Source organism: Megalobrama amblycephala, linkage group LG3 (assembly GCF_018812025.1).
Source record: "Megalobrama amblycephala isolate DHTTF-2021 linkage group LG3, ASM1881202v1, whole genome shotgun sequence".
NCBI lineage: Eukaryota > Metazoa > Chordata > Actinopteri > Cypriniformes > Xenocyprididae > Megalobrama > Megalobrama amblycephala.
Genome location: NC_063046.1, coordinates 7,622,122 through 7,634,340, shown reverse-complemented (window position 1 = coordinate 7,634,340; position 12,219 = coordinate 7,622,122). Strand labels below are relative to the sequence as shown.

General features: G+C 35.9%; 1 protein-coding gene across 2 annotated transcripts in view; it reads left to right on the top strand.

Moving 5' to 3' along the window:
• Positions 1–12,219, top strand: part of adamtsl3 (ADAMTS-like 3) — a 245,072-nt gene that overhangs the window by 217,994 nt on the left and 14,859 nt on the right. For both annotated transcript variants that reach the window (XM_048183676.1, XM_048183677.1), the window contains 4 exons: positions 4,749–4,931; positions 5,496–5,615; positions 7,377–7,592; positions 11,942–12,125. In XM_048183676.1, coding sequence (XP_048039633.1) covers positions 4,749–4,931; positions 5,496–5,615; positions 7,377–7,592; positions 11,942–12,125 — 703 coding nt within the window. The remainder of the gene's footprint in view (positions 1–4,748; positions 4,932–5,495; positions 5,616–7,376; positions 7,593–11,941; positions 12,126–12,219) is intronic.

The window sequence follows — 12,219 nt, the reverse complement described above, 5'->3', positions numbered from 1 at the left end:
TTTATCTCATTTTATTTTATTATAAATTGTTTACATAGTTAAAATATCAAGCTACAGCACCATTAAAAAGAACACAAGTTCACTGATGTGCTTTACAACAATAAATACAAAACCTAAGATAATAATAACAATATGATACAAATTAAAATAATGATAAAATTGATAAATAATTATCGGTATAGTGAAAATAACAACAATAATAATAAAAACAACGATCACCGGCATCAAATAACCTCCTTTAAACTCTCTACAACAGGTCAAAAGCCAAAGAAATGTTTGTCATTTGGATTTGAAAATAGTGCGGGATCTCTTCTAATGTGTGTTGGAACAGAGCATGTGTTTGCAGTCAGTAGGCGGTCAGCACTTAGAGATAAACATTTTGTATGTGATATATCTTCTTTTATGTTCCATTTTTCCTTCATAATCATCTCGTTATTGTTCCTGTGTACGTTTCTCCTCCCCGTGGAAATTCCCTTTCCAAGAAAACACAGAGGTCACTACAGCGGCCACTATTAATCCTACCTACATTAACAACATCAGTTCCTGCCATCTTTGCAAGCATGCCTGACTGTTTACTGGTGCCAAAGTATGTCAATGCCCATGTGTACGCTTGATGCACACACACACACACACACACACACACACACACACACACACACACACACACACACACACACACACACCTCAAGGCCTCCGATGTTATTTTCCATGTGTCTATTCATTGGCTCTCAGACTAACGGCCGTATGTCAGTACTAATGTCTCCACTCGGCAGAACGGGGGACCATAAAACTCAGACTCCAATCCATGTGCTGCTCATTATTTTCACCCGGGCCATCCCATGGGAACTGGTTGGAGGGAGGCAATTTGCATTCATTGTGCCCATTTGTTCTAGTAATTTGTGGCAATCTGCTGGCCTCTTGTTGATCTGCTCTTTGAATCAACATTTTCTGCGGTTTGAATAATTCTTGAACTTTGATGTTGACATAGGAGTCTTTTGAGGGCAAGTTTTGATAGCAGTTGCCCCAAAATACTGGATCTTGTTGAGTGATTTGTCATGAGTTTAGGTTTGTTTTTGGGAAAGCTGCTCCCAGACCAGTTTGTTTGGCACTTTTCATGAATGGGGTACAGGCTCTGAAGCGTTAACCGCTATATATAGTGAACCTTAAAGAGGCCAAACTAAATATTATATGAACTGTTTAGTTTCTATTCATTTTATTTAAATATTGCCATTTTTGCAACACATTTTGGCACATCTTAGTTTGTATTATTCTGTTATTATTATAAAATTAACTAAATTAGCTTCTACTTCGGAGTAGGGTCTAAACCAGTGTTCTCAAACTCCTGCTCCAACCCTAATCAAACACACCTGATCCAGTTAATCAAGGTCTTCGGGATTACTAGAAAGCAGGTGTGACTTGGAGCTGGTTGGAGCCAAACTGTGCAGAGCTGTGGCCCTCCAGGAATTGAGTTTGAGACCACTGGTCTAAACCAGCACTATAGGAACTACCAGTGATATAAGTGCAAGTTGATTGGTCAAATGCATGTCAAACACCGGCACCCACCATTTTTAAAAAGCCGTGTAAACATATTTACTTCACAAACATGGAAAACAGCGATAACGGAATTTACCTGCTGTAGGGTTGTGATCTTTTCTCGATGATATGTAATACTGAAAGTTGTCATAGGCCGATTCAGAGTTCCTATTCCCGGTGCGAATGCAACCATGAACATGGCCCGGGGGAGAAATTAGTTCTCGGGGAACTATTCGGTGCAAAAGCGCTTTATGGTTTAGACCAAGTAGCTTCATTCGAGGGCCGGATTATCAAATCAAACATTTCAGGTGGGCTGGGTGTGGTCTTATTGGTAAAAAATATTTGATTAATTATTAGGCTTAAATGAAAATATTCTCACAATGAGACTTGGTAACCACAGGTAAAACGGTGACACTTTATTTTAGGGTCTTTTAACTAGTTGCTTATTAGAATGCATATTACTATTCAGATTTTGATCTCCATATCCATTTACATATATTATATATATCTTCCAAGGGGTTTTTTCCCTCCTAGGACTTTTTTCCCAGTGCTAGCATGCTGGGTTTTTCTCCTAGGGGTTTTTTTCCACCCCTGGGAGTCAGCCGACATTGGCTTAATGTAGCACCATCTTGTATATGTTACATATTACCACGCTTGCTTGTACAGCTTATTTTTAACCACTTCTCTTTTTTCTGTGCTCCTAATATGTAAAGCTGCTTTGAAACAATTACCAATTGTAAAAGCGCTATATAAATAAATTTGACTTGACTTGACTTGACTAGAATATTGGCAGTTTATTAATAATTATTAAGCACATATTAATGCCTTATTCTGCATGACTTTATTCTATATTCTTAATCCTACCCAATACCTGAACTTAACAACTACCTTACTAACTATTAATAAACAATAAATTTGGAGTTTATTGAGGGAAAAGTCATAGTTAATAGTGAATACATGTTCCCTATACTAAATCGTTACTGGTAAAACCATGGCTACTCACTACCACTATCAAATGATGTTATATATGTATATATGTTATATAGGCCTATAAAAAACGCCTAAACACAGGTACAAACTACACCTAAACAAAGACATGAATTATATATTCCCCTCCCCACCTAATAAATATATTGCATATAAATGGCTATAACATAATTTTCAATATAAATATTCCACATTTCCACAAACCATGGTAATTTACTACAGTTCATTAATGGTAAATGTTTGTAAGGGTGGTGATTTGGGGATTTAAAAGTCTTCTATCTTCATTCATAACAAAATGTTTCTCCTGTTTTCCTCATCAGTCTTGTTGGGAATGTTGTTTCATATGATTTAAAACTAGTTTAATCATTGAGTCATTTGTAGCTTGTAAACGAGAGGTGTGTGTCGAATTGAAATGCTTCTCTTTAGATGTCGCAACGCTGTTTAATAATGGTGACTGGGAATAAACGCAGCTCCTTTAAGCTTTCGTTCCGTTATCCACTGGCCCGTGCTGTGAAGGTCAAAGAAAACTAGTGAAACACATGAAAACTGCGCTCTTTGTTCTGTATTTGTTGTTACTGACCGAGAAATCACCTCAGATGATTCAGTGACAGAGCGGTCTGAACGAATCCAAATCGTTATGCATTTGGTCAATTCACGGAAAAGAAAGAATCAAGAAAAAAGAATAATAAATTCACGAATGATAGGTATCGCTGGTTCAGTCGACAGAAATACGGAACACACATAATAACTGTTGAAATATTCGCACGGAAAACAAAGTTTGGATCCAGCCTCTTAAGAAGACCTCAGATGACCAACACCTATGAAGAGACGGCGCCAACTCCTGCGAGGATTTCAGAAGACGCAGTCATCTGGATCAACATGCACATTACCCAATTTCTATATACTAATTATTGTTAATGTAATTCATTTTTCCAGGAGCTCATTGCTTCTACCTTCAGTTAAACTGCTAACAGTGATTGTAAATTAATTGCCTAAATTATTACATTATTTGCTAACTGCATTCTTTAAATTGTGATGTTGACATGCATTCTCTGTAAAGCTGCTTTGAAATGATATGTATCGTGAAAAGCGCTATACAAATAAATGTGAATTGAATTGAATTGAATTCTCAGGTCAGTCGGTGAAGCGTGCATGGTACGAACAGTGCGTATATAGCCGTACAGCTGCAGGCGCCACTGCGGCCACGTATCTAACCAAATTTAGCCGCACCACCAGGAAAAGAGGAGGGGGTAGATTGGGGTGCCGCGGGCCGGATGAAGATGATTGGTGGGCCGGATTTGGCCCGTGCGCCGCCAGTTGATGAGCCCTGTTTTAGACCCTGCTCTGAAGTAGCAGCTAATTTAGTTCCCCCAAAAGGAGTTCCTAGAACTAAAATCGCTCCTAGTTCCTGCAGTGCGAACACGGCAAAATCCAGGTACTTCAGCCAATAGCAGGGTGCAAAAGCCCCTAAAGATTGAGATTTTTTTGGCTTTCAGAATTTTTAAAAACATTTTTTGTAATAATTTTTGCAATTTTATTTGGTAATGGGGGAAAGTAATGCAGACAAAGGATCGTGTGAAAAATGTAGGACACAGCTTAATTAAAATTAATGGTAACACTTTAGTTTAGGGTCCAATTCTCACTGTTAACTAGTTGCTTATTATCATGCATTTTACTAGAATATTGGCTGTTTATTAGTACTTATAAAGCACATATTAATGCCTTATTCTGCATGACCATATTCTACATCCCTTAATCCAACCCAATACCTAAACTTAACAACCTTACTAACTATAATAAGCAGTAATTAGGAGTTTATTGAGGGAAAAGTCATAGTTAATAGTTAGTTAATAGCGAGAATTAGAGAATTGTGACCATATTAATTAATAAAAAATATAATTTTTAAACAAAATATAAGTAAAATTAAAATTATTAAAAAGTATGAGCTGTTTTAATTGTTAGATGCAGTAAAAAAGTCCATGAGACAGGACCGGCCAGAATCACTATTTTAGTATTTGACTTTCATGCTGTGATAATTTTATGTTAAATAGTCGTTTATGTAACGTATCTAACATTTCTGACAACATAGAATTTGTCCTTCCAACACCTTTAAAAAGTAATGGGACACCAAATTGCGCCCTACTCATAGAAAGTGGTGATTAGTGTCAGCTCCAGACTTGAGCGTGAATTGATTGATTGAGAGTGACTTGATGTTTGTCTCTGAACAGGTGTGCCTCGGCCAACAGTGAGCTGGCACCATAAGGAGGGTCCGCTAGGCGCCAGCGCTAGTCCCCTTCTGAACGGATCTCTGCTCTTGAGAAACCTCACGCTGCGAGACTACGGCACCTATTCCTGCATGGCTGCCAACAGCATTGGAAAATCGGTGGCCTCCAGCCTGCTGCGTGTGGCGGGTGAGCAGCGATTCCCATAGTAGCCATATGTCAGTCGACACTTCGCCGGGTGACAGGGAAATCCTTGCACGACAGCACTTCGGTGCTAAGTGAACCACACTTTGTGGGTTGGCTCCGTTTCCGACAAAGTCAGCTAACTCAGCGGGAGATTTGCGAGTCGCATATTGATATTGGCATCGTTTGGCGCGTCTCGTTGAGAAATAACCTGAGACCTAAAGCCTACAGGGGTGGTAAAATCCATCTACGCAGCGAAATGAAGACAAATACCCTTCTTTATAGAGGCCGTTCATCTCTGGAGATCTTATAGGCCACAGACAGAAGGCAGTCAAGGCCTTGTTTGGACTCGGATGACAACTTCCCTCAGTATTTCATTAATTGAGGTCATTTCTGTCTCCGTTACAGTCAGCTGTAATCTCTCTGCTGATTGGAAAAATGCTCTAAGAATAATAATTCAACTATTTGAGGTCATTCAACCATCAAAAAAAAAATAAAAATATATCTACCTATAGAAATGCTTTGGTTGATTGTGAAGTATTTGATGACACAATGTTCTTTTAATGGCAGGAGGATCTTTGGGTGAATCTGAGCACCAGCCTTCAAAGGAGATGAACAGGAAGAGGGTTCTGATGGCCTCTGTGATCGGCACCAGTGTCACGGTCAAACCTGGAGATATCTTAAGGATCGGTATGGCACTTTACTATCTGTGCATTAGCTCTTAAAGTGACAGCAGCCTAATAAACCTGCTGCTGTCTGTCATGTCAAAAGAACAAAAGACAAAGAGAAAATCACTCGCTGCTCTTGACTAAATAAGTTTTGTAACTTTAATTGTAAGCATTAATCTGTATTTCAATTTTACAATGAAATAAAGTGTTGTTTTACATTTGATTACTTTAATTTCTGTAGTATTTCTTATCCGAGTACTACCATTAGACCCAGCTGAAAAAACTTAAAGCAATGTTTATTTCATTTGTCTCTTTATTGTATTGTATTTATTTGTGCTGTCCTTTGCAATTTGTTTATTTGCTTATTTATTTTATTACTGTTTACTTGTCTTTTTTTTTTTTTTTTTTTTTTTGTAAAAGGGTCATTGACGAATAAGGTTTTTAAAAGTGTAAAAAAAAATATATAATGGAGATATAATTAATTTTGAAGGTTTATTAAGGGTTAACAATGAGATTATGTGGTTTTTATAATCAATTAACACTGCTTTTGTCATTTTTTTACAAAAAAAGTCATTTGGTTTAACCAAAATTTCAGTTTTACCAAATGACACTTTTGGTTATACCGAATGACGATATTTTCAAATAATGTTAACAGGCTGATATCTAGCTAGCTAGCAAAAGTACAATCAAACATTTTATATTTAGTAGAAGTTTTTGAAATATTTTCCATGTTTATAGCGGTTTTACTGAATGACCTGATGTTTCGGGACATGCGAATGAACAAGTGAAAACATGAATTTTTCAAGTAGTTAAGAGAGAGTTAGTTACTTTGCTTCATGACCATGTGGGCCTTTGCAGGTGTCTGAATGATGTCACATCCTGTCACATGATATTGATGATATTGGTCCCTTTATATTGGTTACTCCGAATGGTATCAATGAAATTCATTTTTCCAGACATTCTTTCTCATAACAAAGCAACGACTTCTACACATAATTTTAATACCATGCCAGAATAAAAAATATATACATTTATTACATTTTAAGATATTTTAATCACAAATGAAATGGCTGTATTGACCTTTGGACGGTTAAAGCGAATGACCTTTTGACACTTCAAAATCTTTAAAATACATTTATAGGTAGCAAAATATAATTAAAGCCTTTTAGATTCAATATAAGAGATCTAGTTGTTCTACCTTACATACTTTGGATGGCATATCTTTGTTTTTTATTATTATTATTATTAAGGCCTTTGGACAAAAAAAAATACCCTTCACATCATTGACCGAAATGTAGTTGAACATTTTAAATATAGCCTCCTGGTGCTGTGTGTAAGCTATTACAACTAAATTACCCAAATTACCAAAAAAATGTATTGTAAAAATGCAGTGTATATATATAGATTTTGTCATGTATTTTTAATTTGTTTCACAAAGTAAATGTATTTTATTTCAAGAATTTTAAGATATTTATCCTGAATAACAACTAAAAAATGCTAATTAAAAAAAAATACATATTTTCTTCTACAACATAAACAAATTATAGCTGCTAAATTAATACAGCAGATGTTTAACAAATTAGACAGCCTTTGTAGCTCTTATTTTTGTTTCTTTGTGTTTGTGAGTTCAGATTTCCAGTAAGACTGTTTTATTGAGTCTTAAATGCTTTTTAGTAGGTTTTGCAGACTTTAGTGAATAAATGGTTTGCTTTTTAAGACTAATTACAAATGACAGGAGACGTCAAGTCCATTTCCTCTTAAAATTCACCCATAACCCCTTTAGGATGTCCGGTGGTCCCCAGTCACAGGAAGCCCATCAAGTGGTCCCATCAGAACCAGACCCTGAAGCAGAGTCCAGGCGCGAGCTACCGCATGCTGGTGGGAGGACGAGTTCTGGAGATGAACACTCACGGAGGGAAATTTGATGGACGTTACGAGTGCCAAACGCAGATCAACAACCAGCAGCGTCTCACAGCTTGGATTCACGTGCTTTCACAAGGTTAGTGTGAACAGAAACAATATGTGTGAGGAGAAACTGAGGAGCTCTCTTTAGTTTTGGAATAGCATACAGTAGGGTTGTCACAATACCATAAACATATCTTGTGATACTATACCAGCTGAAGTATCACAATACTATGCAGTATTGTGTAAATTCATAATTCAAATCTACAAAGTAAACCAAAATTTCAAAAATACATAAATGAAAACAGAACAGCTTTTACTCACTGTCTGTGTAATTTCATTCGCAATTTGAAGGAAAGAGAGATTCATGAGAATTTGACCTTTCCTACAAATATATACTTCACACAAAAAATACATTTTTAATGTTATAACAGGGATTTGATAATCTCTAAAAATAAATTCAAAAGCAAAACTTGTGAAAAGAATATATATTAAAGAGTGGAAACGGCTAATGAGCCAGTAAGTTCTCCTCTGCTGCCATCTATTGGTTATAGTGGTCATTTCATGTCTTTAAATATTTTAAATAAGTGTTTGTTTTTCACCAAATGTTAGTTTTCTTATATCGTGAAACTTTTAGTTTTACAAATGGGTACAATCTTTGAAAGATGAACAAAAAATGTGTTTTTTTTTTTTTTTTTTTCATTTAAATTGTAAAATATTCAAACTTTTGAGCTTTGAAGTGCTGGATAAGGTTTTGTTAAGACGATTGCATAAATAGCCTAATGTTGTTAATGTTTTAAAATATACAATTCTGAATACAGAAATATGAAATGTTAGAAAAAATGAAATAATAGGCCTATTTTTAAATAGAAAACTAAAACCACCAGTAGGTGGCAGCAAGTCTTAATGATTGAGTCACTGAATCATTCGTTCTGACAGACTGATTCTTTCAAAACTGCTGATTTATTCAGGAATGACACAAATGGAGAGGCTGCTCACTGTAGAGAAAATGGTGGGAGCTTGAAGGTCCAGCAACACCCTAACCCTATCGCTAAACTTAATTAGGTCAAGCTCCACCCATTTGATCCACAGAGGTGGAGCTGGACTTGTTTGAACTCCACCCATGATGTCCAGAAAGGGGCAGCTGGACGTCATTTGTCTCTGCTGTGAGCACCACTTGAGCAAATGACTGTTGTGTCAAGCAGGGCGGGGCCGAGAGCCGCGGGAACGGAGCGAGGCCGGTGGCGCGAGTGTTAATGAGAGTAGACAACGTTTTCAGGCATCAGATGCATGCTCTTGATTTGAAAACTTTTCATATTAAGCTAGCTTCTTTAACCAAGTGTCATTGCATATCCTTCACATAAGAGGCAATTCCACAATTCGTCGTGACAAGCTCATGTCATCTAAGAGTCCTCATTTTATAAAAAAAGCTATCATTGAAGAGAAAGAAAAGCAAAGCAAACATCACATGACACCACCAGTATTAAAAATAAATGAGGGTAAATCTAAAAAAAAAAAAAAATCAAAGAATTAAAGATCTTTGATTCAAAACGTTTTAACAATTCCTTGCACTAATATCATTATCTACTGTCTATTAATCTATTATCCATACATATATATATATATATATATATATATATATATATATATATATATATATATATATATATATATATAAATATGTTTAGTTTTAATTAGCTTTATGTTAGGGATTTAAGAACTACACTATGCAATTGCAATAAATGGTTTTGTTCTTTATAAATTCATGTATTTTGTTGTTATTTGTGATTGGTTTTGTGTGTCTTTTTGTTGAATGTATAATGTGACAATAAAAAAGAAGCAAAGAGTACCCATATAAGTGTGTGAATGATGAATAGCAGTCTTCCGATGAAACTCAGCACCCAGAATAGACAGAAGTAAAATTGTTATGCGTTGTGTTGAAGGCTTGGACATGAATTGCACTTCAGTTCTGTCTTGTAGAAAACCAACCACTCGGAGAGCTCATTTGTGTCTTGTTAAAGCTCCATGTCTTCCTTTCAGTTCCCGCACAATGCCAGGAATTTTAAAAGGCAGAGATGATTGTGTGGATATTCAAGCCCAGATTCCTAGAAACCTTTAAGGGCTTGTAAATGGTCTCTATAACCTCTCACTTTCAATCAGGCGATTTGGCAGCTACTTGAGTAATAGTGCCTCTTCTCTGATAGTACTTGCCTGATGCTGTGATATTGATTCATGCCGTACCCGTTTCGTCCTTTGAAACTGAACTTCACTGAACATGTAAACATATTGCTGCATCAAAGGAGTGTACATAAATACATTGTTTTTAGGGATGCATGATAAATTAGTACCATATCGGTTATTGGTCAAAACTAGGCTTTTTTTAATTTATCAGTATATGTTTATGTTGAAAATATATTGGCCAGTATTAAATTGTTTAAATGCTCATTTCTCCTACTTTTATATTTGGGGGCTGTTTACGCGACACCGTTTTCAACTAAAAATGGGAAACGTTTTATGCGTTTTGGTCGTTCATTTACACGACAACAGCAAAAACGCGTCTAAAAACGCAAACTTTTGAAAATGTGTTTCAAAGTGCAAGTTTTTGAAAACAATACTGTTATAGTCTCTGTGTAAACTACAAAAACGCAAATTTTGTGAAAACGGTGATGTCATGCGCATGCATATTACATGTTTAGTCTATAGGCGTGTAGCGTTTCTTTTTAAAGTGACCGCCAACTACTGGCCTGGCAGCATAACAGCGTTTTTAGTTGTTTTTTGCGGATCTGTATGAACCGTTATTGTTTTGACATTTCTGTCTGTGCGTGAAGCTTTTCATGCATTGTGGCCATTCATTTACATGACAACAGTGTTTTGGAGGCCTGAAAATGCAAACTTTTAAAAACGGGATTCAAAGTGGATGCTACAGTTATCATTTCTGTTTAAACTACAAAAATGAAAATTTTGTGAAAACAGTGACATCACGCACATGCGTATTACATGTTCAGTCCATAGGCGTGTAGTGTTTCTTTACAAAGTGACATCGCCACCTACTGGCCTGGCATGAATAATACAGCGTTTTTAGTCGTTTTCGCGGATCCATGTGAACTGGGATCGTTTTGACATTGTTGTTGTCTGTACGCGAACCTTTTCAAAAATGCAAAGGAAAAACGTTTTAGTTTTTAATACATTGTTGTCGTGTAAATTGCCATTTAAATTACCTTTGCATCATTTACACTATCATTCAAAAGTTTAGGATTGGTAAGATATTTTAATATTTGAATGTCTCTTTTGCTCAAGACTTACAGTAAAAACAGTAATATTGTGAAATATTATTACATTTAAAATAACTGTTTTCTTTTTAAATATGTTTTAAAATGTAATTTATTTTAAAATTAATTTTCAGCATCATTACTCCAGTCTTCAGTGTCACATGATCCTTCAGAAATCATTCTAACAAGATGATTTGCTGCTCAGGAAATGTTCGTATCATTATCAATGTTGAAAACAGTTATGCTGCTTAATATTTTGATTAATATATTATTTAATGATTAGAAAGTCCAGAAGAATTTATTAGATTTTTTTTTACTGTGTAATTCACTGTCATTTTTGATCAGTTTCATGCATCTTTGCTGAATAAAAGTATTCATTTCTTTCAAATAAAAATAAAAAAATAAAAATCTTACTGAGCCCAAACTTTAGACTTTTAATGCTATGTGATGAAGCATTTAAAACATCAAAAACAATACAAAATGGAGTCTTCAAGCAGTGAGGATGATTTTGTTGTCCTCTCTCTTCCTAAAAAGAGAAAAAGAAAGAGGAAATATTGGGTCCATCCGATCCTGTGATCACATAGAGAGGAAGGAGAGTTATCAAGAAGCAGCAGGATTAACCCAAGCGATTCAAAGTTTACTTCAGGACGTCAGTGGCTCAGTTTGATGCTTTGCTAGCGGTACTGGAGCCACATATTAAAAAGAAGATCACTAATATATATGTATTCTGCAGTTTGTTTGTCATACAGTGCTTTGTGCTACGAGACGAAGCGGATCAACTTGTCAGACGCCATTCTGGATTTTGCCGTTCATTTGTACGGTGGCCCTGAATTGTCAAAACACCTCTCAAAGTGCTTGCTACGGATGCGAAAAATGCAGAAAATTGAACTCAGTGTGACCTTTAGTGTTTTATTTTTAATTTATTTAGTCCAGATAATCTAGAATTTTATTATTGATAATTAATAGATGGTCAATATTAAAATTCTATAATATTTTACACTATTTACTATACTATAGTACTATGCAATGTTTTGCCTAAATAAATGAAAAAGCAAAAAACTAAAATCTGTTTTAAAAGTCAGTTTTAAATAATTATCTGCTTATTGGTATGAGCCAGAATTTGAATATCATCACTAATCGTGCGTATACTTCTCTTTGTGTCTTTTTCGGGTGTTAGAGTTTGAGTGGCGTTTGGGCGAGTGGAGCTCATGCAGCGCTTCCTGTGGCAACAGAGGGACTCAGATGAGGAAGGTTCGATGTCTGACATCAGAGGGCAGGGAGACGCCTCATTCGGTCTGTCATCATCTTCCCAAACCAATCAGTCAACCACAGCCGTGCAACATCCTGGACTGCCCTCCCAGGTATACTTCCATTAGTAAATAAATAAATGTATTCAGTAATCTGAAGCATTTGGCATGACACACTCGGCATGTTAGTAGAGTAGAATGGTTTCAT